The sequence below is a fragment of the Lissotriton vulgaris genome, chromosome 12 (assembly GCF_964263255.1).
Source record: "Lissotriton vulgaris chromosome 12, aLisVul1.2, whole genome shotgun sequence".
NCBI classification, from domain to species: Eukaryota; Metazoa; Chordata; class Amphibia; order Caudata; family Salamandridae; genus Lissotriton; species Lissotriton vulgaris.
This window is the reverse complement of record NC_141700.1, coordinates 82,894,571-82,919,559: the sequence shown is the minus strand read 5'-3', so window position 1 is coordinate 82,919,559 and position 24,989 is coordinate 82,894,571. Positions and strand designations below refer to the sequence as shown.

The following is a 24,989-nucleotide window of genomic DNA, read 5'->3' as shown; positions in this document are numbered from 1 at the left end:
CGCAAATCACAAATACTGACACTTCTGTTAAATGGTGTGACATCAGCAAAAAGGCCGAGCAGACAAATAGGCAAAAATATACAAAAGGTTCAATGAGGGCTTAAGTTGTCAAAGAGGAATCAAGTGCCCAATCTGGGAAAACCTCAGATACTGTGGAGACATAACAGACATCCGTGGGAGAAAGCGACTCTCACAAATGAAGGACAATACGTTTATTCCAACTGAAACATCAGGCCTTATCCAGTCCCACAGTTAAATGTTACCAATCATACACCTATAACCATAATAATACATAACACTGTAAATAAGTCAGAAGCCACATGTTCAATAATTCAATCTCTATTAACCTCCAGGCTACGAAAAACCAGGAGTTACTCGCGGCCTTGTGGCAATTATTTCCATATTTCCATCTATAGTGTTCTTCTGGCCAGCTCTTTCACAAACATCTCTCCCAAATCAACGGTGCTTTCCTTTCTGGTAATGCAAGAGATTGCTCTCCAAAAGTTTACTCAGTGTTCAAGATTTCTCTTTTGTCCCAACACTTTAAACACTTAACAGCCTGGATCCATTGGATCTCTTGTAACAGAATCCATTAAAAGAGGTTTAGGATATTATTTTATTAGACATTTTACAATAATAAATGTAATTTGCACAATGTGTGGTTCTCCTAAATATGAGGCCAGGATCCAGGCCTCCTAAACATGCAATAGATCCCCAATTGCAAATTATTTTGAGACGTTCACGCGGTGTACCTCAGAAACATGTGTACGTGTAATGCACACACTCACCAATATGCCTGACCATACACGTCTGTGAGATTATGTTGGAAACAAACGTTCACCAAAAACACAGAGCATTACAGCATGTACACGACTGTCAACATGAAGCAGACTAAGATCCACAGTGTGGTTTATAAACTTTTGGGAAAGGTCTTTTGCACATGAACGTATGGAATATCGACATTGTAGCACTACAGACATCACCCTTGCTACCTCTCGACATCCTCATTCCAAAAAATTATGCTTTCCATTCTGTCTCACTTTACCTTTTTCATTGCCATTTACTAATAGGGACGCATGCCCAGGGAAACTATTCACACTAGAAATACAATTAGACTCCCTCATAAACAATATAGCTCTTACAGGCCAGAGAACTATTACTGCTGGTTAATGGGGGTTTCTTAGCAGTCAACCAATTCTTGTGGACTATAGACGACATTAGACCAGTTCTACCTCAAATTTGATTTTTAGAGACAACCCTAAATTCAGGCAAAATATATATTTTCCTGGATTATAGATTTCGATAATCTTAACCTGTGTCCTATTCACCATGTCATCCTCTTCACTTCTAATGAAATGAAAATACACACTTGAAAGTCTTATATAATCAAATATTTTTCCATTGACAACCACATTGTGACTTACTGTGGCATACTTTCTCTTACAGCAAGTATTGCAAGTTAATGTCCTACAAATATAACTCTGCTTCCTACCCCCCCCCCCCAAAAAAAACTACTAAAGACTGGCTCGTAAACAGTAAAAAACATATTAAACGTTGAAAATAATGTCAACTCCACAAGCAAGAAACCGGATATTCACTTGATATTGGCTAATAACTGTCAAGAGTATTGTAGTGATGCCTTAACTATGGAACTTTCACAAAAGTTCCTTTCAAAGTTCCTACCAAGAAAACATTCCAGACAATCGTGAAAAATCACATGGTCAACAACAAGCAAAATTTGCAATGCCCATAATCCAGTCACAATCAACCCTGCAGCCTCTCCTAAGCGCTCCCACCGTCCTCCAGCTTCAGAAATCCCTGTACAGGCGTTACCTACAGCGGATTCAGTCATCTTTCATCGGCACGCATATGTGAGCATCAAGCAAAACCAACAACATTAATAAGATGCTAAATGAAGGTAAAGAGTTGCACTTTGGGTGCCCTCAACATTCTGTTCTTCAGATTTACAGCCTTGAGTCATGATCTTATTGGAAAAATATGAATAACATTTCTAAAATGTACAAATCAAAAGCTATACAAAGTTGGTTAGCACACCAATGTTACTATGTAAAAATCTTAGGTAAATACATTTGTCTCATATTTTTTCATTTCAGAGCCAAACAACAGACATGTGATCGCTGACCTACATACATGATAAAAGATAAAGTAACTTCCTGACTTTTGTAACTTACTTTGAGATATTAGCTTTTACAATGCTCAAATACTACATCTCCCAGATATCAACTAGACTGCTTCATGGGCCTCATACAAACATTGTTTTCAACTATCCAAATAGGATCTAGACATCCCTCTATTATGGGCACGCCTTCACTACTGCCTATAAAACAGACCTAACGAATAATTGGATATATATTGTTCATTTCTAAATTTAATTGATTATTAAAGGCCTCCTGCTTCAAAATAAGTGTGTCTTGAGAAGATTCTATCCATCTGGACGAAAAAAGTGGTGGCTGTTTGGCTTCTACATGGACAAGTAAATATTGGAGATCAATTAATTTTCATAGTATGGTTTCTGGTCTGTACATTTGATCAACATCAACAGATCAATACGAGTTGTGAACTAATATTTAGGTTTCTGTGAGTCTTTGTTTGTAAATTAATTTCTAAACTTTACCTGTATACTACTATCTGTATGCTACCTTCCTTTGTACTATATGTATATGGGTGATAACTGCATACACACCCGTATAACATACACGGTCCAAATATAATAGCTCATACGATTTGTGAAATACCAACAACACACACTACCACCATCTTTCAATATAAAATTACACTAACCAGATACCAATACAAGCTGAGACATGCTGGGAGCTCCCCAGTAATAGCCACTGATACCTTAAAATACACTACAGATTTAAATCAAGCTTGGCTTACTTACATTTGTCTCTTCCAGCACCTCCTGTAACTCTTGGGACTCTGCACCAGTTAAAGCTGCTCCCATATCACTCAGATAGATGGGGTTATCTACCACCCTCTGGCCTGCTTGCATCATTTGCAGCACAGACTCCCTGGAAGGTAACAAAATGAGCAGCATGACCACAGTGGAAAATCAAACTCAAGCCCAGGAATAAGGTGCAGATAAGGGCTGGCAGTTCCCACTTGTGTGGACCAGGTTTTACAGTCTCTTCTCAAACCCAACTCCAAATATGCTAAGCAAGGTATGCTAGACTTATTTTCTGCCACAAGGACTATTCTGCGGCACAATGACAGCCGTATTCTGTAGCTTAGTTTTAGTTAAGAAGATGACTATATGACTAAACCTGCTAATGCTCGTCTCCTTGCTCCCACACTTACCAGACAACCCTCTGCTGAGGGAGGTTTCTCCAGCCTTACAATCACACATTTGCTTTCAAAGATATGAAAGGGCGGACAACATCACAGCTGTCTATCATCTACAGATCAATTCCTGCTTCAGGGTGGGTGGCACCAGCCTCCATTACAAAGCTTATAATGACCAATAAACTGAAATTGATAAATAAATCTGTAATTGTTTACAACACTTACCTGTACAGAGGGTTTAAGGCAATAATGTCTCGGATTGTCTTGACAATCTCAGCCGTAAGTGCCTGTGAAGCATCAATAGCAGCAAAGTAAGGAATTTTCATAAGGCTTGGTTAGCAATGATTATTTTATTGCTTTCCTTTAATCAGACACCACACTTTTTCCTATTAGGTGCCTTCATCTTAGCTTCATCTACATTAAGAATTTATGGATTCTCAACTATGGACACAATTATGTTTTTGGTGCACTGCAGATAGAACGGTTCATCTAAGCTGGACATATTTCAAAGACATACCTTTTGCATGATTCCTCTAATTCAAATAAAAGCTTGTCTGGTTAATGTTTGTTCCTGCCAGACATTGGCCCAATATCTAAGCCCGTCTTCCCTGTGCCGATAAAACCTCTGAACAAGAAAATCACAGGCTGCCTATTTTTGGATCGTCGCTTATATGCCTCCTATCCCCAGCACATTCTTATAGTAAGAGATAACGACATTTGTGTACCTAGTATTACTTTTTCAACTGTGTAACTTCTAAATAAACATAGAAAAGAACTCAAAAGATAGTTTTGGTTCTTGCAACTGACCTTAACTTCTTCGTTGACCTGAAAATCCTCATGTACCACATTTTCAACTTCGACCATAAGAATTTCCCGAGGGGAGTCAGACGCGGGTTCAACTACTAACTCCACCTCTTGCTCCGTGGCTCCTTGGTTATTTTCTGGCTCTTTCCTGGATCGCTTGGTCTTCCTTCGCACCTTGTTTTTGTTCTCATCTTCAGACTCTTCTGGTTCAACCTCTAGCTCCTTATTGAAACTTATCCTGTCCAAGAAGAAAAAACCCTTCTTAATTAATGAGGACTAATGAATCAGCTGAGTAGGTCTAGAGGAAAGGATCTTTCATCTCATCTCAAAATCAATTTAAATATAGCTGCCCGTGGGGCTTGAAGTGTGCACACACAAATCCATTCAAGGGAAACTAGCAAATGAGGACTTTCGTGAAAACTGTCATGATCAACGTGCCTCTCACAATGCAGCCTTAGAAGCTGTACCGAATGAGTACTTGCGAGCGGGTTATGGATGAATGAAGATATTCACACTGAGGGCCCTCGTGCACGCTCCAAATTAAGGCTTCGACACACTTGTGTACCTTCTCTCTTTGCTGGGGGTATGATTAAATAAAACATACATTTTAATCAGAGGCGGAAGTCAAGATGCTGCTCAGAAATGTAATTCTTCAAGTTCGAGTAAGGGTGCTACTTGGCTTTCATGCATGACAAATGTTGACTTTTATGCCAGGCTAGTAACTTGCAACTTGACATTTTACACTATTTACAGTGCTCCAAAAAGGTGCTCATGAGTGCAGCTACAGAAAACAAACTTATATTTCTTGTGGCATAGCTCCATTAGAGCTCCTCCTCTTCAGGTCACCACCCCCTCTAACTTCAGTACAAACCCAAAAGTTACCTCCGGTGTCCCATGACAATCATGCGAAGCTTGTCTCCAAGATCCTGCATCTCGTGAATCTGAACAAATGTCCCCGTTCGGTAGATGTCATTCAGGTTTTCCACCACATCCGATTCATTGCTGTAAAATACATTTAAAAAAACCTGAAATGCTTGGGTCACCAAGACTATGGCTACACCTAAAGCCTAAACCATCTTTATGGTCAAGCTCCACTGGTGGAAACATGTTTATGGATTAACCCTCAAAACTCTGTAGTGTGTATCTGTAAAAAACAGCAAAAGGAGCCAAAGCTTAAGATGAGGGCCTCCTACAAGGTATTTTTTAATAATGAAATGTCCTCACACGTCCTCATCATGTCCAAATTATATTGATCGGCTCATTAAAGAGGAACAATATACTTGAAAGTATGCAAGATGAGATTCACGGGTACCAAAACAATGAAGAACAGTTAGTTAGTGAGGCGGCAACCCTACACCTTGCAGTGAATGTTAACGGGTCGGGCTAAAGCGGTAATCAACTTATTGATGGGGAAACGGTAGAGCAAAAAAACAGGGAGGTGGAGAAGACCTTGGCAAAACATTAATCACATGGGTGAATTTGGCAAAACATTAATCACACGGGTGAATTTTTTTTAATTTGGTGGAACGTGAATTTTGCAGAATACCCATAAATCTGATGTGCTTTGTGTAATTTCATACAGTGGGAGATTGGTTTACACATAAAACCTCTTTCTTGAGAGATTACATGCTTGAGCCAGTGGCCTGCTGGAAACTTGCATAGGTTTTTTTTATTCCATTTGACTGAAATTTCCACTTGAGATAGCAGTAAATCACATTTTGTGTAATTTAACATAATTTTTATGGAACTAGATGAAAAGAATACTACATTTTTGCACATCTCTGGAAGCCTGGAAAGAGTAGTAATGTGTAACCGAAAACCAGACATATAATCCGTGCAAAGCATTGATGTGGATGAGCATAATAACTCTTAGAATCTACTCAAGCTCTTCAAGAATAGGAGCTCATCTGAAAGCCTTCAAAGAAAGTGCAGCTTCAAGACCACTTACTTGTCATCCTTCTTGAGGAAAACGCCAGCATACGGCTGTGCAAGACGAACCTTTCGTCGCAGCAGCTCAACCAGCTTCTTATTTTTTACCTAAAAAAATTCAAAATATTTATAACACTAAGCTCTTTTTTAATGAGGCAAAACCAGAAAAAACCAAAATCATGAGTAAATAATAATGCAACTTTGGACCATAACACATCTGAGTGAGTCTTTCCATTTCAGGGACTTAAATAGCGCCAATACAGCTTCGAAGAGTAGTTGCATGTTTCAAATTGAACAGTTATTGCAGCGGGCAAATCTGGAGGAAATTAGCTGAGTCGATAATTTGCACTGTATTTTATTGCAATGATGGCATAATGTCATTTAAGCGTCTCTATTTTAGGGCCAATCTCATTCAATGGATTTTTAATATCTTACATTATTAATTTTAAATGCCACAAAGATCTAAATTTGATTCTGCAGGGGCAAAATTTCGAACAAGAGGATCTGAACTTTGGATCACGGCGGGGTGTCCAGTCAGCCGCGACCAGATAAAAGAAGTTGAGGCAGGATGTGAACGGTGAACTGGTGACATGCAAAATTGGCTATATTGAACCATACAGTGTATAGTAGATTTTTTAAACATAAGTACAGAATGGTTATCTTAAAATAAACGATATGTCCAACATCAGCTGATTTTCTACGTCAAGTGTTATAGTTCGGAATAGAACTGAGCTCTCCGGATAGCAATATTAGTAACATTGCAGTCACTAGGCCACATGTCCCCAATCTCATTATATAATTAAATAGTTCTGCTCTGGGATCAACCAAAGAACATAATGGCCCTACTATTTAAGGTAAACAATATAATTCAATGCACAAAATGAGTGTGTTCCACCCCTAACTTTCAAGATGTAAAATGTACAACCATAGCATCAATTCACACATTCACCAAGGGAGCTGGCTATCCCTTTAAATTAATGAATGCACTGAACTGTAAACTAAGACGAAAGCATTTGGAGTTTGTTTGAAATTACATTTAAAACCACGTCTGTGAATCTTCATTGGGTCCAGCACTGAAGGAGACAAAACTCTTCGTACACAAGCTTGGGGAAAGCAAGGGCATTGGCCAGCAGATCGCATCCTTGAGCAGTGATTCACTGCTAGCAAACATGATGCAATCGCCAGCAATACCCTGCTCTTTCTAATCCTGAATGTACCATGCTGCCCATTCAAAGTGTCAAAACTCCAAGAGCTGTCTAAAGAGGCAACCATTCAGGTTGTGGTCTTAAACCACAAAAAATATAGCATTTGCTTGACCAAAATAAGAGAGTGACACTGTGATTCGTCAGATCTTTCAGAGCAACATCCACATTTATCCCATTTCAAAGGGAGTGAAAGATGTAGTTTTGTGTTTTCTTTAAAAGCAATATCACATGATCTCTCTCTTTCTTTAAAAGCTACACATGGGAGGCGAAGCATCAGGCACCCATTTTCTGGACAAGAAATCAACTTACTGTGTGGCTGAAAGTTAACTCTACCCGAATGAAAAGGCCGAATATTATTTGCAATATAATAATCTCCTGTATCACAAAAAACTGCTGCTGATCAAGGACAGCACATACCAAGACCCAAATTCACCTGCACATAGGTTCTTCTCTAGAGGAAAGACTTCTCCAAAAGCCTCAAAACAAAGAAGTCAGCAACTTCTTTAAGCAACACTTCACTCCAGGCATACTCAACACTGCATGCTTCTGGCATTATTTATTAGGATTGTTTTATGTAGTGCTGTGCACCAACCGGTAATAGAATTTTTTTTTAAGACAAACAAGGTACAGCACAACCGTTCTAAATTAACACCACTTCAATGAAGTATAAATGAAACACTGACCCGTTCAAGGGTGAAACTACTATACAAATGCTGGGTATGAGGCAAGGATGGATATTGTGAGGAGGAACAAAAGGAACAAAAAGAGTAGACAACTTTAGATTCAACAATGAATTTGGTGAGAAAGGAGAATAGTTGCGACTGTAACATTAACAGACAGTAGTCCTTGGAAACAACCAGTACCTAATGGCACAGATTTGTATTTAAGTCCAAGTCACCAAGGATGGTCTTGAAAAGGGGAGTCTTTACACTTTTACAGAGAGAATGTTTGATAGTGATCCTAAATCTGGAGGAAGAGGGTTCCAGGTGGAAGCTGCAGAACCAGAAAAAGATTGGTTTAGATCTTAAGAGGTTTGAAAATTAGTAGTGTTCCCAAAAAAAGCAAGTTCTTGCTTTGTGAAAGAGTTTAGCACCCATATCAACAACTATATGGCCAACAACTATATGGCCTTTATCAGATCTTTAGAAAATGCTTTTATTAAAGTAAGTTTATTATTCTACGCACTTAAGCACCCAACCCATCAAAGGCTGAGAAGGCTTTAGGTGAAAGTGCTCCTTTCAAATATCCTAGTTATAAATACACAACACCAACACCAACGCACACACCAACACCAAAACAGTGGACTAGCACCAAGTATAGTCAGATACAAAAGGCAACTGATGCTTACAGTAGACTGGCTGACATATTCAGTAGTCCACTGGCCATTTGTCAGCCGTGAAATCACAGGAACTCCCACCATACAAGCTTGACAAAGTCAGGATCATTTTGCACTAAATTAACTAAATCCATATATTACATGCAAACGGACTACCACCTCATCATTGGTATAGAGGTCATGTGTACACTAAGGACTCCAGTGACAACAATAGCACCAGCATAAAACTATACACAGAACTGTCTAATCTAAAAACACATTAACAAATAAATGAATAAACAAGCATTTGCAATGCAATAGGTCTCGCATTAGGAAAGTTTGAGCTATTGGTATTGTAAATGACAAATTTTTTATTTATGTGTTGGTTTTGAAAATAGCGAAATTATTAGCTTTGTCATTTACAATGCCAATAGTTTTAACTTTCGCAAACGTGACATATAGCATTTGTAATGCAATATGTTTTGTATTTACATGACTTAGGTGTAGTAATATTACAAATAACAATGGCTTTTATTTTTTTTTAATAACTAACACTTAAATAAAAGTTATTGTAATTTATAATGGCAATAGCTTAAACTTTTGTAAATAATTTTTGGGAAGATTATGTTCAGTGTATTTTATTGTGATGAAAATCCAAGAACAGAAGTGAAATATTAACATCTTTTTGTGACATTTGTAATAAAGCTTGAAACATTGAGAGAACATATTAGAACCAGTTGTTGTTGAATGGTTGCACCGAGTGATGCTGTGGCCTTCAGTGGTGCCGAGTGATGCTGTGGCCTTCAGTGGTGCCGAGTGATGCTGTGGCCTTCAGTGGTGCCGAGTATTGCTGTGGCGTTGAGTGGCGTAGAGTGATGCTGTGGCGTCGAGTGATGCTGTGGCGTCGAGTGATGCTGTGGCGTCGAGTGATGCTGTGGCGTCGAGGGGTGCTGTGGCGTCGAGGGGTGCTGTGGCGTTGAGGGGTGCTGTGGCGTCGAGGGGTGCTGTGGAATTCTGTGGCGTCGAGTGGGGCTGTGGCGTCGAGTGGGGCTGTGGCGTCGAGTGGGGCTGTGGCGTCGAGTGGGGCTGTGGCGTCGAGTGGGGCTGTGGCGTCGAGTGGGGCTGTGGCGTCGAGTGGGGCTGTGGCGTCGAGTGGGGCTGTGGCGTTTATTGGTGCTGAGTGATGCTGTGCCGTTGAGTGGTGCCGTGGCGCTGAGTGGTGCCGTGGCGCTGAGTGGTGCCGTGGCGCTGAGTGGTGCCGTGGCGCTGAGTGGTGCCGTGGCGCTGAGTGGTGCCGTGGCGCTGAGTGGTGCCGTGGCGCTGAGTGGTGCTGTGGCGCTGAGTGGCGCTGAGTGGTGCTGTGGCGCTGAGTGGTGCTGTGGCGCTGAGTGGTGCTGTGGCGCTGAGTGGTGCTGTGGCGCTGAGTGGCGCTGAGTGGTGCTGTGGCGCTGAGTGGTGCTGTGGCGTTGAGTGGTGCTGTGGCGTTGAGTGGTGCTGTGGCGTTGAGTGGTGCTGTGGCGTTGAGTGGTGCTGTGGCGTTGAGTGGTGCTGTGGCGTTGAGTGGTGCTGTGGCGTTGAGTGGTGCTGTGGCGTTGAGTAGTGCTGAATGATGCTGTGGCTTTCAGTAACGCTGTTGCGCTGAGTGGTGCTGTGGCGCTGAGTGGTGCTGTGGCGTTGAGGGGTGCTGTGGCGTTGAGGGGTGCTGTGGCCTTGAGGGGTGCTGTGGCCTTGAGGGGTGCTGTGGCCTTGAGGGGTGCAATGAAGTAGGTCTCGCAATTATGCGGGTTTGAGCTATTGCATTGTAAATGACAATGCCTTTTATTTATGTTTTTGTTTGTAAAACATAAATAAAAGGCATGGTCATTTACATTGGCAATAGCTTAAACTTGCGTAAATGTGAGACCTATTGCATTGTAAATGCTTGTTTGAAGAAGGTTTTGCCTTGTGTGGCCGTATTGCAGGAGTGCTAATAGCTGTGGGGACAATTGGTAGTCACGGGAAGCACGAGGGGAGGAGAACCTGGTAGGGAAGGGTGGTTTAAATTTGCAGATGCAGCAGTGCGGCGAGGTGCCCTTGGATGCCGCTCATACACAAACATTTTTTTTTAAAGCTGGCTCTACTAAACAAGCAATGGGTGCAACTAAATAAATAATTAAAAGTGGGCAGAAGTGAAAGAGGAGAAGAACCTGGCAGGTATAGGGGGTTTGAATTTACCGATGCAGCAGTGCAGAGCAGGGATTTTGGGTGGCGCCTGAACACTTAAAAAAACAAGATATGTTTATGTGGGAAACAGATCTGGAGGTATTCTATTGGAGAAAATATCCAGTGGTTTAATTGCGCAGGAGCGGACTGCGGACACCTATAGATTAATTAGATCGTCATACATATAAATGTAAAGAATAATGTTTTGTATGTCTTAGAATGCGTTGAAAGTAGTCACTGCCTGCTCCTCTTCAAAGCATGCCACAAATGTTATTTTGCTGGAAAATGTCAACTTTCCTGAATTGCAATAGTCATGTGACAATATAAAACAAGTGGCTCCAAAACAAATAAAAAACGAGTCTTGAAAGCATGCCTGTGCCTCTGCTATTGGGAGTGCTTAAGATCAGTAGTGGGAAATTGTGGAAAGTTATCATGTTGGCTGTAAATATGCTTTTAGTCTTTGGAAATGGGCCGCGGGAGCTTGAGGCGGAAATAACATTGTTTACATCACGTCCCTCTAGAGAGGCAGTTCGATGAGAAGCTAATGAGAGTCGGTAGGCTGCATGTAATTGAGATCTAGATACTGTCTGACAGGAAGGGAAATTAGATTCTCTTATTTAAAGGGGAGCTCAGATGCCAGCACCGGAGGGGAAAGCACTGGGTGCGGAATATAGGAGAGAGTTAAAGAGACACACGGCAATGAGAAATGATTTGGCTTTTGGGCAGCAGTCACAGAAAGTGCGTATATATCTGGTTTTCCAAGTTAGATGGGTGGGAGGGTCAGCCAGTGTCAATCATTTCTTCAGGATACAACATAATCTAGTTAGTGAGGCGTCGCGCTTCAAGAGCCTGGTGGGGGGGCAGGGGACCCAGCAGTGTGGGAGGGAAGGAGCATATGGGGTGTGAGTGAGGGGGAGCAGAAGCCTTTGATGTGGTGTGCGAGGCCAAGCGCGCGCTGGAGAAGCGTCACGCTTCAAGAGTTAACATGTGAACCCAAGAGTTAACCCAAGTGAATAGCACATCACTGATCTAGTTCTGTCAACCTTTGAAAAACGCCAGTCTGAGGCCCGTCAGAAGTGTAAGAAACTGAAGGCAGGTACGAGAGTAAACACGCAATGTAGATAACTCCGAGGCCGATTGTTTAAACCTCAGACGTCATATAAATACCAACATGATTGACATGGAAAGAGGAGTTGAAAGGATCGGCCGTCAATAGTGGCCGTATTGTGATTGGCTGCAAGTATACATGTATAGGGATGTGGCTCGAGCTGCCGACTTTGGGCGTAGGGAACAGTGTTCGAGTCCCGCCGGCTCTATTTTAAAAATGCATACGTAATAATTAAATTTAAAGGCATCCAGGATCCGGTAAACAAACATTCTGGAGCAAAATAAAACAAGGGTTGGGGGCAATGCATGGAGCAGGCGCCCTCAAACCGCCCTGATCAAAGACATTCAAAGGCTGCTCGAAAGCCAAAGCGGGAAGGGGAAGTGCAGGGATGCATGGAAAAAAGCTCTGGAACCACGTTAGATTAGAAATGCCCTCTGACTGAGTCGGATTAGCAGAAAACCTAGAAATGCAAATGCTGTGTGCGAGCTCCAAAAGTGAAGAGTCGACCAAAACAAACTGGACCTGAAGAGCAGAGAAGGGCCGAAGCGAGCTGCCGACTTTGGGCGTAGGAAACTGTGTTCGAGTCCCAAAAACAAGTCGGATGGGGGTGGGGGGCGGGGGAGAAGGGGAGTGAGCGAGTGGGAGGGAAGTGCTGATGAAGCGTCGCGCTTCAAGACCCTGGTGGGGGGGGAGGGGAGCCAGTGAGTGGGAGGAAAGGAGCATATGGGGATGGGGTGTGAGTGAGGGGGAGCAGAAGTCTTTGATGGTGGTGTGAGAGGCCAAGCGCGCGCTGGAGAAGCGTCACGCTTCAAGAGTTAACATGTATTGTGAGAAATCTGCATGGAATCTGCTTGGTCAGAGAGTTTGTTTCAACTTCATTACTCGCGTCTATTTATCCCTGCGGGATATAATAGTCGAGACCTAAAAAGGCCCTGAAAAAAGAAGATTTTGACGATGCCAGCTTGTGTTTTTTAACGTTTTCAAACTGCTTGTTCATCTATACTACTATTATAAAGAGAGAACTGTGTCCTTTGAGCCAGGTAAACTCGAAAAGTACACCACCAATCCAAACACCCAATACATCTTTGAAAACGTCAGGGCAAGCAGAAGGACATAGGCTATATAAAAACAAAATATATATGTTAGAAGGGAAACGTATTTTTTAAGGGAAAGTAGTCCCTTAGAAGTAGCGCCAGCTAACGACGTGCGTGCTGATGCTTGCTGACATCACGGGGGAGCGGGGAAGCCGGAAGCAACACCCTGCGAGGAGCGGACAGGAGAAAGGAAGCAACACCCTCCAAGGTCCGGAGCGCGTAGAGGAGCATCGACATGTCCAGGGGAGCTTAGAGTAAGAGCGGACAGGAGAGTCGGCAGAAGCAGCCAGGACCAAGAAAACGAGCGCGGAGGAACAACGGAAGCGACACCCTCCAAGGTCCGGAGCGAGTAGAGGAGAGTTGACATGCCCAGGGGAGCGCAGAGTAGGAGCGGACAGGAGAGTCGGCAGAAGCGGCCAGGACCAAGAAAACGAGCACGGAGAACCAGCGGACACGAGCGTGGGCAGAATGGCCAGGACCAACAAAACTGGAGCAAGGAAACACTGTAAGTACGCTCTGCTGCTCCCGGCCGCTCTGCTGCGCCTCTCCTGCTGCAATGCTGCCCCCAGCCCCCTTCTGTCCCGGGCAACGCCGGGGCGGGCTGCTAGTTCTATTAATAAACAAGGTCAGTTTTGTTCATGCAGTGTCACAAAATATGTTTCCCGTAATATATTTTTCTCATATGTCATGCCAGCCCACACAATGACCTTGATTTCCTCACCACTAATGTAAGACGTCTGCTAGCTATAAAATGTCCTACTTTGAATTGATTAAGCAGGGTGACACCAGAGCAGTGCCCTTGAAAAGAGTCAGAAACACCCAGTTAAAACCGGCCAGCCTCTGCATCACAGCCCAGAGTTACGTGGGCAGAGATTGTGCAAGATGCTGCACACAGATCTGTCAGGCCATCCCTGCAGCGCCAATGTAAATGCTGCACTGAAAAAAAGATGTTTTCTTTTTGTAAAACAAACTGCATGAAGCAATCTCGCATTCTTTCAATAGTGGCCTACAGGCCAAGGTATACATTTTGGATTAGCTTGCGCGACACCACATTAATCTATGTTAAAAGTATTGTTTAAATAAGGTTACTGACTATATATATCGATCTTATTGTTTGAATGTATATTATTTCATATTACTTGTTTCTATAGCTTTAATTGTGCAAGATCCTTCTTGTGGCGTTGGTTCCCACATACATAAGCAGAGAATCAATACAGTTTATTAAAAGCTTTTCCAGAATCTCCTCTACTGGGCACCTGCTCGTTTCACTGTCCTTACATCAGAGCCTGACTTACTTTTGTTACAATGTCATGTGTGACCACTTTCCTCGCTTGCAGGAATCCTGGATTGTGTGTCTGAGGAACAACTCGCTTGCCTCCTGAGTGTTAGGCACTACAGTGTAATTGCGTTCAGTGCTGGGGAACAGAGATTGGGGGAAATGAGGAACAGAGACGAAAGCTTTGACACTTCCTGAATGCATCCCCTACCCTTGTCTGTATGCCACTTTTTTAATGTCTCCTTGTACAATCAGTCAATACTTTAGTTTCCGGTGTAGGCTCACATTTCAGCTTCTAAACATCATAGCCCACTCTGGAGCGATGCAACTGAGGACTAAAAATTATTAGACGGAAACGTGTACAGGTGCGGTCCATCATGCCCACATACCAAGATCGCCATCTTAGAATGACATACAGTAAGGCCTTTTAAGGCTCAGCCCAGCCCTTTTTTTCTTATACACATCAGCACCTCCATCTGGTTCTTTCTTGAGTTCAAGAATCCAAAACATGTCCAATGACTAAGTGCAGGAATATAATTGTATTCAATATATCACCTGTTATGGAGAATGCCAAACAAGTCGCCTTGCTGGCTCTGAGGATAACAACATATTTTCAGTATCAACACTATGCCTCATGGATAGCTGGGTTGGGTTCATAAAATATTCATGAAGGTGTTATCACTCACTGCACTTGACTAACAATAGTAGACGCCTGTCTCTGCGCAATGAGGATGCAATCAGCTTAACAGGGAGGAATAAAAGACACATTTCTCACACCCCACGATAGCAAGTCTGCATTAAGATAATGTCTGCACATCTACAAAACTACACACGAAGTAGATGGTTATTTTTTCACGTATGCCTCAAAAGTGGCAGAGTCGTATCATGAAAAGATATCTAGATAGTAATGGAATGTGATTTCACCTACTTGTGGATTTATGTCATGTCCAATTAATACTGCAAGAAGCCAATTCTGTTTTGTATTTTTTCAAAACCGAATTGGTTAATTGCAATATTGATTGGGCATAACAAAGCATCGTCCTTCTCTTTGTGGCATACTCCATATACTTTGATTGATAAACTAAAAGCTTTATACCTCAAAAGAATGATGCAGTCAAAATGATTGTGTTATCTTTTTAAGTCCTGGTTCGTGACACGATGGCTTGAGCTAAAGGAATTTCTTTGCAACATATTTTTATGCCATCAATTAATGTTGATAGGATCTTAAATGTTAATCTCGGACCACCCTGGAAGGTAAGAAGTTGAGAACTATGCACTAAGCTTCTAACCCCATAAGCCCTCCATATATCCGCATGCATATAGTTTCACAACTTCCAGTGACTGAAATCCATTGATGGAATTATAAAAGTGCAAGTACTCACAATGTTAGAGTGCCTGTTTGCTGTGAGGAGCACGGTACTCAAAACTATTTCACAATTCTGAGAAGTGCTGGCATTCTCCTTTTCAAAGTAAAGAAGTGCAGCTGAGTGAGTGCATTTAATGCACTGACCTTAGCAAATCCCTACTCAAAAGTTAAGAGTTCTTCCCTGAAAGTCACCCACCTCAGCACATCTAGAGCCCCTTGGTATCCAGCCTAACGTGCTCTCCCCCACCTCAGCTCTTGGCACATCTTTTAAACCTCTTGTGGTCCAGCCTGGCGTACCCCACCTCACCTCAATGATCTTGATGAACCGGGGGAACACCGGGTTCCTGCTGACGGCGATGAGCGGCACATTGGGGAAGACCTCGGGAATCGTGAGCGGGGCGAGGGCAGTCATGACCGGCGCGGTGTAGGCTTCACCCCCTTCCTCCCCTCCGCTGCTCTCGGCCCCTCCGTCCCCTCCGGCCATGGAGCTGAGGTGAGCCCAGGAGGTCTGCAGGTGCCTCCGCTGGGACAGGAAGGGCCCCCGGCCTCCGGGCAGCCCCCATGCCCTGCGCGGGGAGGCCAGGGGCGGTGGGACAGGGCAGGCGGCGAGGGCACGGAGCCCCACTCTGGCCCTCGCCCTGCAGGAGCTCCAGAGCCGCAGGTACCCGGCCATGCTGTGCGTCTGCTGTCACCGGCGGGGAGGCGGCGCACACTGCTGAGCCAACCGCCCTGCGCGCGCAGGGGACACCTCCAGCAGCTTCACCCATCGCCGAGGTCAAGGGATGCGCTTCAGGAATGTGCACACAACACCAGAGTGCGTTATCATGCTTCTGAACAAGAAAATGTATCGTTTAATATTGTGAACACACACACGTGTTTGAGAAAACGAATTGAGTTATTTATGAAGTTATAAAATGCACAGTTTAAATCGCACGTTAGGAACATAATTAAAGGGCACTGTAGTAGTTCTTATTGTAAGCTCGAAGAATCAGCGTTATCTTGACTTCTTTATTTGCGGTCCTATTGCAGTTAACACGAAAGTGACATTTCAAGATGGCTGCACGGCTGCTTGGAATTCAGGGGTCGTCATAAGCACTCGCCGTTTACTTACTGTCACATACTGTATCGATCCGCACAAGCTGTACTCAAATATAGCCGCCATCTTGGAACTGTCATGCTACTTAAAGTTTAAAGGACCATCCCCCAAAAATACGTTTTCTTGGAACAAGTGTTACCGGCAAGGAAAATTCTGGTAAACAGAAGTGAGAGCATCAACAGAACACGTCCAACAGGACGCTTGTTGTTACAGTTTCTCTAATTTGCAGTTTAAATCTTTACCAACTCATGAGTAAGTAATGGCACCCTTTTGAGTTGGCATGTCTCAGTTTTCAATTGACCAATGTTCTACGAATTAGGTTTGAGTCAACCTAAAAAGGAAACAGTTAAAGTTTTTAAAATCTAGTTTATACCTGCCTGCCTCTCATTTTAATACTTCAAAAAATGCTTACTAATTGGCCAATTTCCTATAACTAAAAAGAGGTAGGCTTTTTTTGAGATCTAACAAAGTAATGGTATCACAAGAAATGACATTGTATAACATTTATTATAACTGAAGCATTGTATGAAATGGCATCACGTGAGACATGAGACAAATCAAATCGCAGAAAACTATCAGAAAATACAGCCAACCTCAGATAGTTAATGGTCCAAGTGCGTAAAAGTGTGCCCAACTCAATTATAATCATTTGATATGAACCAATACTACAAGTGCAAGCATGCAGTACCTTGATAAATAAGAAGCCTGAACTTTAATCAATGTGGCATTGATGCAGCATTACCCAGTGGCTTAACAAAACTTGAGGGTGCCACCTTGCAAAGTACATTGAGAGGGCCTGCCACGTTGGGGACCTAGTTCAAAAACTCTCAGGCAAGGGGCCTGCCGCTTGTGCAGTCACAGAGGGGGCCCCTTGGATCTTGGGTGCCCCCAGATTGCAGGGGCTGCGGGGGCTAATGTTACGCCACTGGTGTTACCTTACAACACTCCGTTTCAGTCCCCAAACCAAATCTTCGACCGCTGTGCACAGGTAGTTATTGAACTGATTTCATACACATTGTGTAGTTAGTAATTGCTTTAAAGGGCACAACATCTCACCAGCTTTAAAAAAAGTCTTGGTCCACGGCAAACTCCAATCCTAGTGTTCAATTAAGCATGGTATAACTTAACCAACACGTCCGTGGCAGAGGTCTCACTAGTGCAGTATGTGCAGTAACAATGGTGCCCAAGAGTGTGAGTGGCCCTCTCCCCAGGGGCGGCCTTAGACATGTGCAAGCTGTGCACCTGCACAGGGCCACCAAACCCCAGGGGCCACCACGCCAGTATATATCCTTAGTATAATAATCCTCTGAGGATGGATACATATTTGCGCCCCTGGCAGGAATTTGGTGGCCTCCGGCTCTGTTCCACTTCCAAACACCTCACCCTCCCCTCTTCACTGGCCTCCGCGCTCTGCCCCGCACGGACTCCCTCTCCCGGGGCCCCTTACCTACGCTCCCTGTCCATGGCCACCATGAGCCTAGAACCACCCCTGCTCTCCCCCCTCGCCTCCCCACACACACACTTATTGCTTAGGAGTTGGTTTACTTGTATTACTTTTAACTACACTGCAGCACTGCACAGAAATGTGTTACAGCTTTACAGACAGGAAACGCATTCCTCTCTCCAAGTGATCCGTAGTCCTTGAAAGTATGAACACTTAAGACAAATACTTGGTCGAAAAGCATAAAATGGCGGATGTGCTCGTGTTATTTTGCCTGTCCGGTAACAAAATGAAGCTTACCAAATCGATGTGCTAAATCAGCACAGTAATGTCGCATATATCCACTGTGTCCCTATCAAAGTAACCAGTGGTACATTATTTCTATGCAGATCAAAACACTTGCAAACTCTAAACTCGCAGCTGGCAGTTGGCAATCAGTTTTCAAAGGCGCTCTCAATGCAGTCTTTCATTTCATCTTAATTTCTATCTGTAGCTCCCCATGTCAAAAAGGAAGATCATCCTGGAGTGATTCTGGTGTCATCTGATGACTTCAGCAGGGTTATTCCTGTAAATATCTGGGGAAGTCATCCCAGGCCATCCTGAAGTATGCCCATAGGGCAAAATATTTAAATGAGATGACCAGTCATCACTAAAAGTACTCGGGGATGATGTCCTGATTACTTCAATTGAATATGCGTGATGATCTTTTACTACTCGGTGAATACCACCTGACAACTTCAGGATGAGTGTTAATTACTACAGGATGATTCCATGCCAACTTCACAAGGACTGAGGATTACTCTAGGTCTAGGATGCTTCCAGGACAACTTTTGGATGACTGTGAATTACTCCAGGATGGCTCCATGACAACTTTAGAGCGAGTTTGGATTACTCCAGGATGATTTCATGAAACATGTAGGGGTGTGGATCACTGTAGGACGACTTCATGTCAATTGCAGGGGGCTTTTACAAGAGTTTTGAGGGCCCTGTCCTTCCATGTAGCTTCATGGTGTAAGAAACTGGCTCTATATATACTACACCAAAATGAGGTATAGTGTGTATGGAGTCCAGGTGACCCCACAGGTAGGCAGAGGTTAAAGTTAGATAGAACCTTACTCTCTATTTGTGATAGAGTGGTAAAGCAGCGAGGCAGTATCAGAGGACAGTGTCAAGCATTTGATGTACACACCCAGTCAGCAAATGAATTCACACACTGAAGGACTGCACTCCAGGCCAATTGTTTTTGTATAAAAATATATACTGTTGTTTTATTTTTAGAACCAAGCAAGCCTGGCACAGGTAAGCATTAAATACTTTTCAGTAATAAGTTGCTTAATATAGAACAGTTTGAAAATGCAATAGAAATTGTACTTTGTTTGATTTACAAGGGATGCAGTAGGTTGAAACACTTAGCAAATACAGTACATTTAAATAAAGAGGCTTTTCCAGTAAATTACAGGTAAGTTACTTTTTACGTTAATTCTCGAACTCAGTGCTGGATACCTAGATTCAGCACTGGGACATTTCCTGCAAACAGGTAAGTAAATAAGTTTTAGCTATTCACACAGTTTTTAAAGAATATCTTTAGATTTCAAAATCCCATACTTAGAACCTTTTTCAGGAAAACAGTCAATGTTATCCTATGGAGGAACTTTAAGTTATCGGTTCGAAGGTAAATGTATAGGCATTTATATAGCGCACTACTTACCCGTAGGGTCCCAAGGCGCTTCGACCGCTGCGAAACCCTTCCTGGCTTCCCTGAGAGATGGTCCCTTAATGGGTATCTCCAGGGTGAGACCAGGCATCCCCGGCGGTCAGGTGGGGCCGTTAGTGAGGATGAGGCAAGCTAATGCCCAGAGTTGCCGAGTGTGATCGCTGATCAGAGTGGGCACCGAGGCGAGAGAATTATCGAGTCCGCTGACCCTGGTCCAGAAACCTGCCGCGCCGGGAATCGAACCCTGGTCCCGGGCCGTCCTCTGCTCTCGGGTCTGCCGCCTCTAACCAGTGAGCCACACTACCTCACCTCAAGGTAAGTTATCGTCTGTGCGATTTAAGTTCCTGGGGTTAGACTCAGGGGTCCCCCGGGGTCAGTGATGCACTTTTGTTTCACCCTCTGCGGAACTAGGGCGGCCTGGTGCAGAGTGTTGAAGCCCAATGTTATCCAATGGGGAGTAAGGCGTCTCTGGTTGGTGGCTGCTGGCAAACACCCCACTGGGTTATGGGAGCCAAGCTCCTAGGTTTTAGGTCAGGGCAAATGGGGAAACAAAGCACAAGAGGTGCACCCTCTGCGGCACTAGGGCGGCCTGGTGCAGAGTGCTGTTTCAACGTTGCGTGCCCTGTTGTTTTCCATGAAGAACCTCCAGTTTGCAAAAGCACTGCAACCAGGGAGGTGAAGGACTTTCGGGAAGTTAAGGGTTGGTTAGGCACTGTCGGTTTTAGCACACAAGGACACGGGGCATCAGGTGCAGGGGTGCCTTTTGGGGTCGGATCTTCTTACCAGCTCCTGATCTCGGTTAGGGGGGGTTCTTCTGGATTTGGGCTGCAGGCGTCGGCTGGAGGCTTGAGGCAAGTCAGGGCCGCCAGATCTCGGGTCAGGATCGCCGGGGTGAACTCCTCGTGGTGTTTTTCCACTCGAGCTCGGAACAGGTTCAGCGGGTGCAGAGTGGGCTGGATTTGCGGTCTCTGACTGCTGTCAGAGGTTGCAGTTGAACAAATCCAGTGTTCATGGAGAAGCAGTCTTTGAAAGTGAAAGCAGGCAGGTCCTCCGGGGTTTTTGAGGATGCTGGCTGCAGGACACAACGGGATTTCGCAGGAGCAGATTCGAGGGGAGACAGTCCGGTAGGGCTGTGGCCAAGTCAGTGGGCGTCTTCTTCTTGTTAGCTGGCTGCATGGCTGTTCAGTCCTTCTTCTTTTCTTCTTGTTTCTTGTCTGGATTTGAGGAATCAAGGTTCAGGATGCCCCCTAAATACTAGATTTAGGGGCTTCACAGGTAGGTAAAGGGCAGGGACCAATAGGTCTCTTCCCTGGGGTGCTACATCTCACCTCCCCCACCTGAGGGGTGGAGTTGGCAGAGGTGGGCACACCTCTTTTCCTCACTTGTTTTTCCCGCCAGCTATCCTACCCAAAGTGGGGGGCAGAACTAGTGGGGACCAGTTGCTGAAAGCAGCAAATGGTCTGGGGAGGCTCACAAAGGCGGCATGCCTTTGGCGCTTCCCCTTTAACCCTGCCCATCCTGGGGGAGGAGACGTGGCACCTCTTCTCAGGATGTGTATCGTTTCAGGCCCCAGAGAGCAGCAGACTCTCAACCCAGGAGTCCAGAAACATGTCTGGTGGTGGCAGCTGAAAGCAGTCACTCAGGCCGGACACTAGTGGTGGATTTGTTTTCAGGGGGCATCTCTGAGATGCCCTCTGTGTGCATTTTTCATTAAATCCCACACTGGCATCAGTCTGGGTTTAATGTGCTGAGATACCAAACTTCTTCGTTTTCCGTGTAGCCATTATGTTGCTGTGGAGTTCGTAATAACAAGCTCCCAGCACAATATACTCTTAAAGGCAGCACTGCACTTACAATGTCTAAGAAAGGATTAGACACTGTAGGGGTACAGGGCTCATGCACTTGTACCCTCACCACTGGCATAGGACACCCAATTGATCAAGTGGAATCAACATTAACATGTTTTGAACTTATACATGTTGAGTCATGGATGTTTATTTTTAAATCATCCTTACATCATCAAGAACAACAGGACCATATGAAGTAATCAGGTACTCATTCTTAAATCCTCCTGAAGTCATCAGGAATAGTCACACCTTGTGTATTCATCGGATACTCATTTTGAAATCCTTCTGAAGTCATCAAGAATAGTCACACCTTGTGAAGTCATCAGATACTCATTTTCAAGTCATTTGCGGATCATTAGGCTCAAGTTTCTAAACTCTGCTGATGACTTCAAGAGCTTGATGATGTGAAAATGACTTCTACAGGAGTTGGATGATCATCCAAAGACTCTGGGATGGCTTCTAAAGTAATTCTGTTTGACCTGGGTCTCCTGCCGTCTTGGGGACTGTCCTGTGACAAGGGGCCTTTCATGTCCTCCATCACCTCTAACTGGGTCCCTGCCTTGCTGGCTATCATCCACTAGTGCAGTACAAGGGTGGCCTCCAAATGGCTCCTTCATTGACTTGATTCCTAGCCGAATGTTTCAGCTTAGACCACTGGTGGTGAAGAACATGTACTTGAGGCAGTGCCAGATACAGAGGCCCCATCTTAATGGCCTCTTATTGCGACCAAATGGCTGCTAGGGGCTACTGGAGGTCTGAGCCAGTCTCCATGACTCTGCTGGTCTTTTTTTCCCTGCGCCTGGCCAGGAATTGCTGCATCCTTTTTTTCGCTATTGCCAAAAACACATAAACAGTAAATTAACATATTAAATGTAGGAGCAAAACCTGCTTTTACATTTATCTCCACATTTGTGTTGCCACCACACACAAAATTGAGCACAAAAACATAACTCAAAATCATCTCAATAGACACTATCATTGGATAGTCAGCAAACATAATTTTTTAATACAATGATCATTGTATGTATGATCAATACAATGTTATTCATTTGTAATTAGGCTGAAAAAGCCTGATTGAAATGCAGGGTAGAAGCCTCGCACAGTGCGCCTCCACTTCTCAGTTGGTTAGCTTAGGCGTCACTAGCCCTCGTGCAAGACATTATAATTTTGCCTGGAAGAAATTCGAATTACGCAAGAGTAAACATAGTAATTCTGTGTTACTCTTTTGATGCAAAATTACTGAAAATTATGCAATTATGCCCATTTGTGTAATTATGGGTAATTTGGCACAAAAAATTCCTACTGCAGGAGCACGGGAACAACAAAGTTACCACGTGTGAGCATCTGCTGCTGTTTGTGTTCTGTTGTATTTTGTGCTATTTTCTTAGCGCTAAATGCGTCCTTGGAACTATTTTGGATGAAGGGTACATTTTGCACCAAGAAAATAGCGCTAAAGGCTGGGCTACGCTCCTTGCATAATTCCTCATAATCTTGCTATATTTTTGTATAATTATGCAACAGTGAATTACGCTTTTAACACCCACACCTGGTGGTAATGCAGCCCTACTTTGGGTATTAAATTACAGCAATACTTATGCTTCAGTACGCTCCTTAGTCCTCTGGCCTTTGGTGCCACTGTTCCATTGGTAGCTAGGCTCCTGGCTTTCAGTGCAAGTCATCTGGTCCAAGCCCCATCCTCAATATATGGCATGTCTAGGGACACATGCATAGGAAAGGCTGGCGACAGGTATGCAGACCTTATAGAATGGATCGTCAATGAGTCTTCCTTGCAGGATATGGCTGTAACCAGATTTCAAACCACTTCCTCATATACGCCGGAGAGAGCCCTATTTCTTTACATGGTTATCTATAGGACAGGATCCTACAGTACATTAGGTGTGAGACCTTTTCTCACAGTTCGGGGTCAGCTATGGTGCGTGTAGTATTGTACCACTGTTGTGGCAGTGTCTTGGGTGCCACCACACCAGTGGATTGTTAAAGTACTCCCTTTGCTCCTCTGCCCTCTCTAACAGCAGTTAAAGGGTACTCCAGCAGGTGGTAGTAAATTTGGAACTTGGATACAGCATTAAACTGTGATCAGACGTAACAAAGATCATCCAAACCTATAAATTAAAAAAGGTCTCGATTTAAAATAAAGAGATTGAAATGACCTACATTAATCAAACTCAGAGGTGGCCATGATCTCCAGTGGAGACTCCTGGTCCGCCTCGCAGCTGCTATAGAGGGTATCTATGTTACGCCTGTCAAGAATTTAATACTAAGTATTTCATGGACTACTGTACATAAGGCTTAATGGTATGGAATCTATGGTTCCATCAGTCACCCACACTTTCTTCATATGCACATGTATTAATCCACCATGCATCCCTTCGTCCGTCTTTCAGTGGATGTATGACGTTACCACGCATACCATTACCACACATACCATTACAACGCGGTATTTACAACGCATACCGTTACAACGCATAGCGCTTTGAGGTGCTGGATAGTGGTAAGTATAATTTTATATTCCAACTCCAGTCCCCGTGGATACTAGGGAAGGTGTTGGATATAAAATTAAACTTATTCCCTATCCTAGAGCGCCCCCCAGCGCAATGCGTTGTAATGGTATGCGTGGTAATGCCTGCGCTGTAAGTGTAGTGCGTGGTAAAAAATGCGTGGTAAACGTTGTATACCCTTTCAGTCCATCCATCCATCCATCCATCCATCAATCCATCCAAACATCCGTCCGTCCGTCTGTCTGTCTATCCGTCCATCCCTCCACCCATCCATCCGCCCGTCTGTCTGTCCATCTGTCCGTCCATCCGTCCATCTGTTTGTCTATCCATCTGTCAGTCCATCCATCCATCTATTCATCCATCCAACCATCCATCTGTCCACCCATCCATCCTTTCACCCTTCCATACATCATTTCACTCACCCATTCATCAATATTTTAATTGCTCCATTCATCGTATTTCACTGAAACATTTACCCATCCATTCACTCTTCCACCCAACCTTTCACTATCTTTTCCTTCTTCCCACCTTTCCCTCATCTTACACTTTCTCTGAGCCTTCCTAACTTTCTTCTACACCTCCTTACTTTCAACCCCCCTTGCTTCCCTTTCTATACACCTACCTTTCTTTCTGCTCTCTCCTCACTCCCTTTTCTTTCTGTCACGCTGTAGTGGCTAAAGTGGGGATTCACGAGGCCACTTGTTAGGCATCAAGTAGGCTGACCTTCTAGAGCTTCCACACAACAACCTACAACATTCTGGCTGTTGTGT

General features: G+C 43.9%; 1 protein-coding gene across 1 annotated transcript in view; it reads right to left on the bottom strand.

Moving 5' to 3' along the window:
• Positions 1–16,383, bottom strand: part of LONP1 (lon peptidase 1, mitochondrial) — a 68,574-nt gene extending 52,191 nt beyond the window's left edge. The window contains exons 1-6 of the mRNA XM_086947254.1: positions 15,910–16,383; positions 6,056–6,144; positions 4,990–5,109; positions 4,111–4,345; positions 3,529–3,590; positions 2,903–3,032 (exon numbers count right to left, since the gene is read on the bottom strand). Coding sequence (XP_086803380.1) covers positions 2,903–3,032; positions 3,529–3,590; positions 4,111–4,345; positions 4,990–5,109; positions 6,056–6,144; positions 15,910–16,275 — 1,002 coding nt within the window. The 5' untranslated portion in view covers positions 16,276–16,383. The remainder of the gene's footprint in view (positions 1–2,902; positions 3,033–3,528; positions 3,591–4,110; positions 4,346–4,989; positions 5,110–6,055; positions 6,145–15,909) is intronic.
• Positions 16,384–24,989: the final 8,606 nt, after the last annotated feature.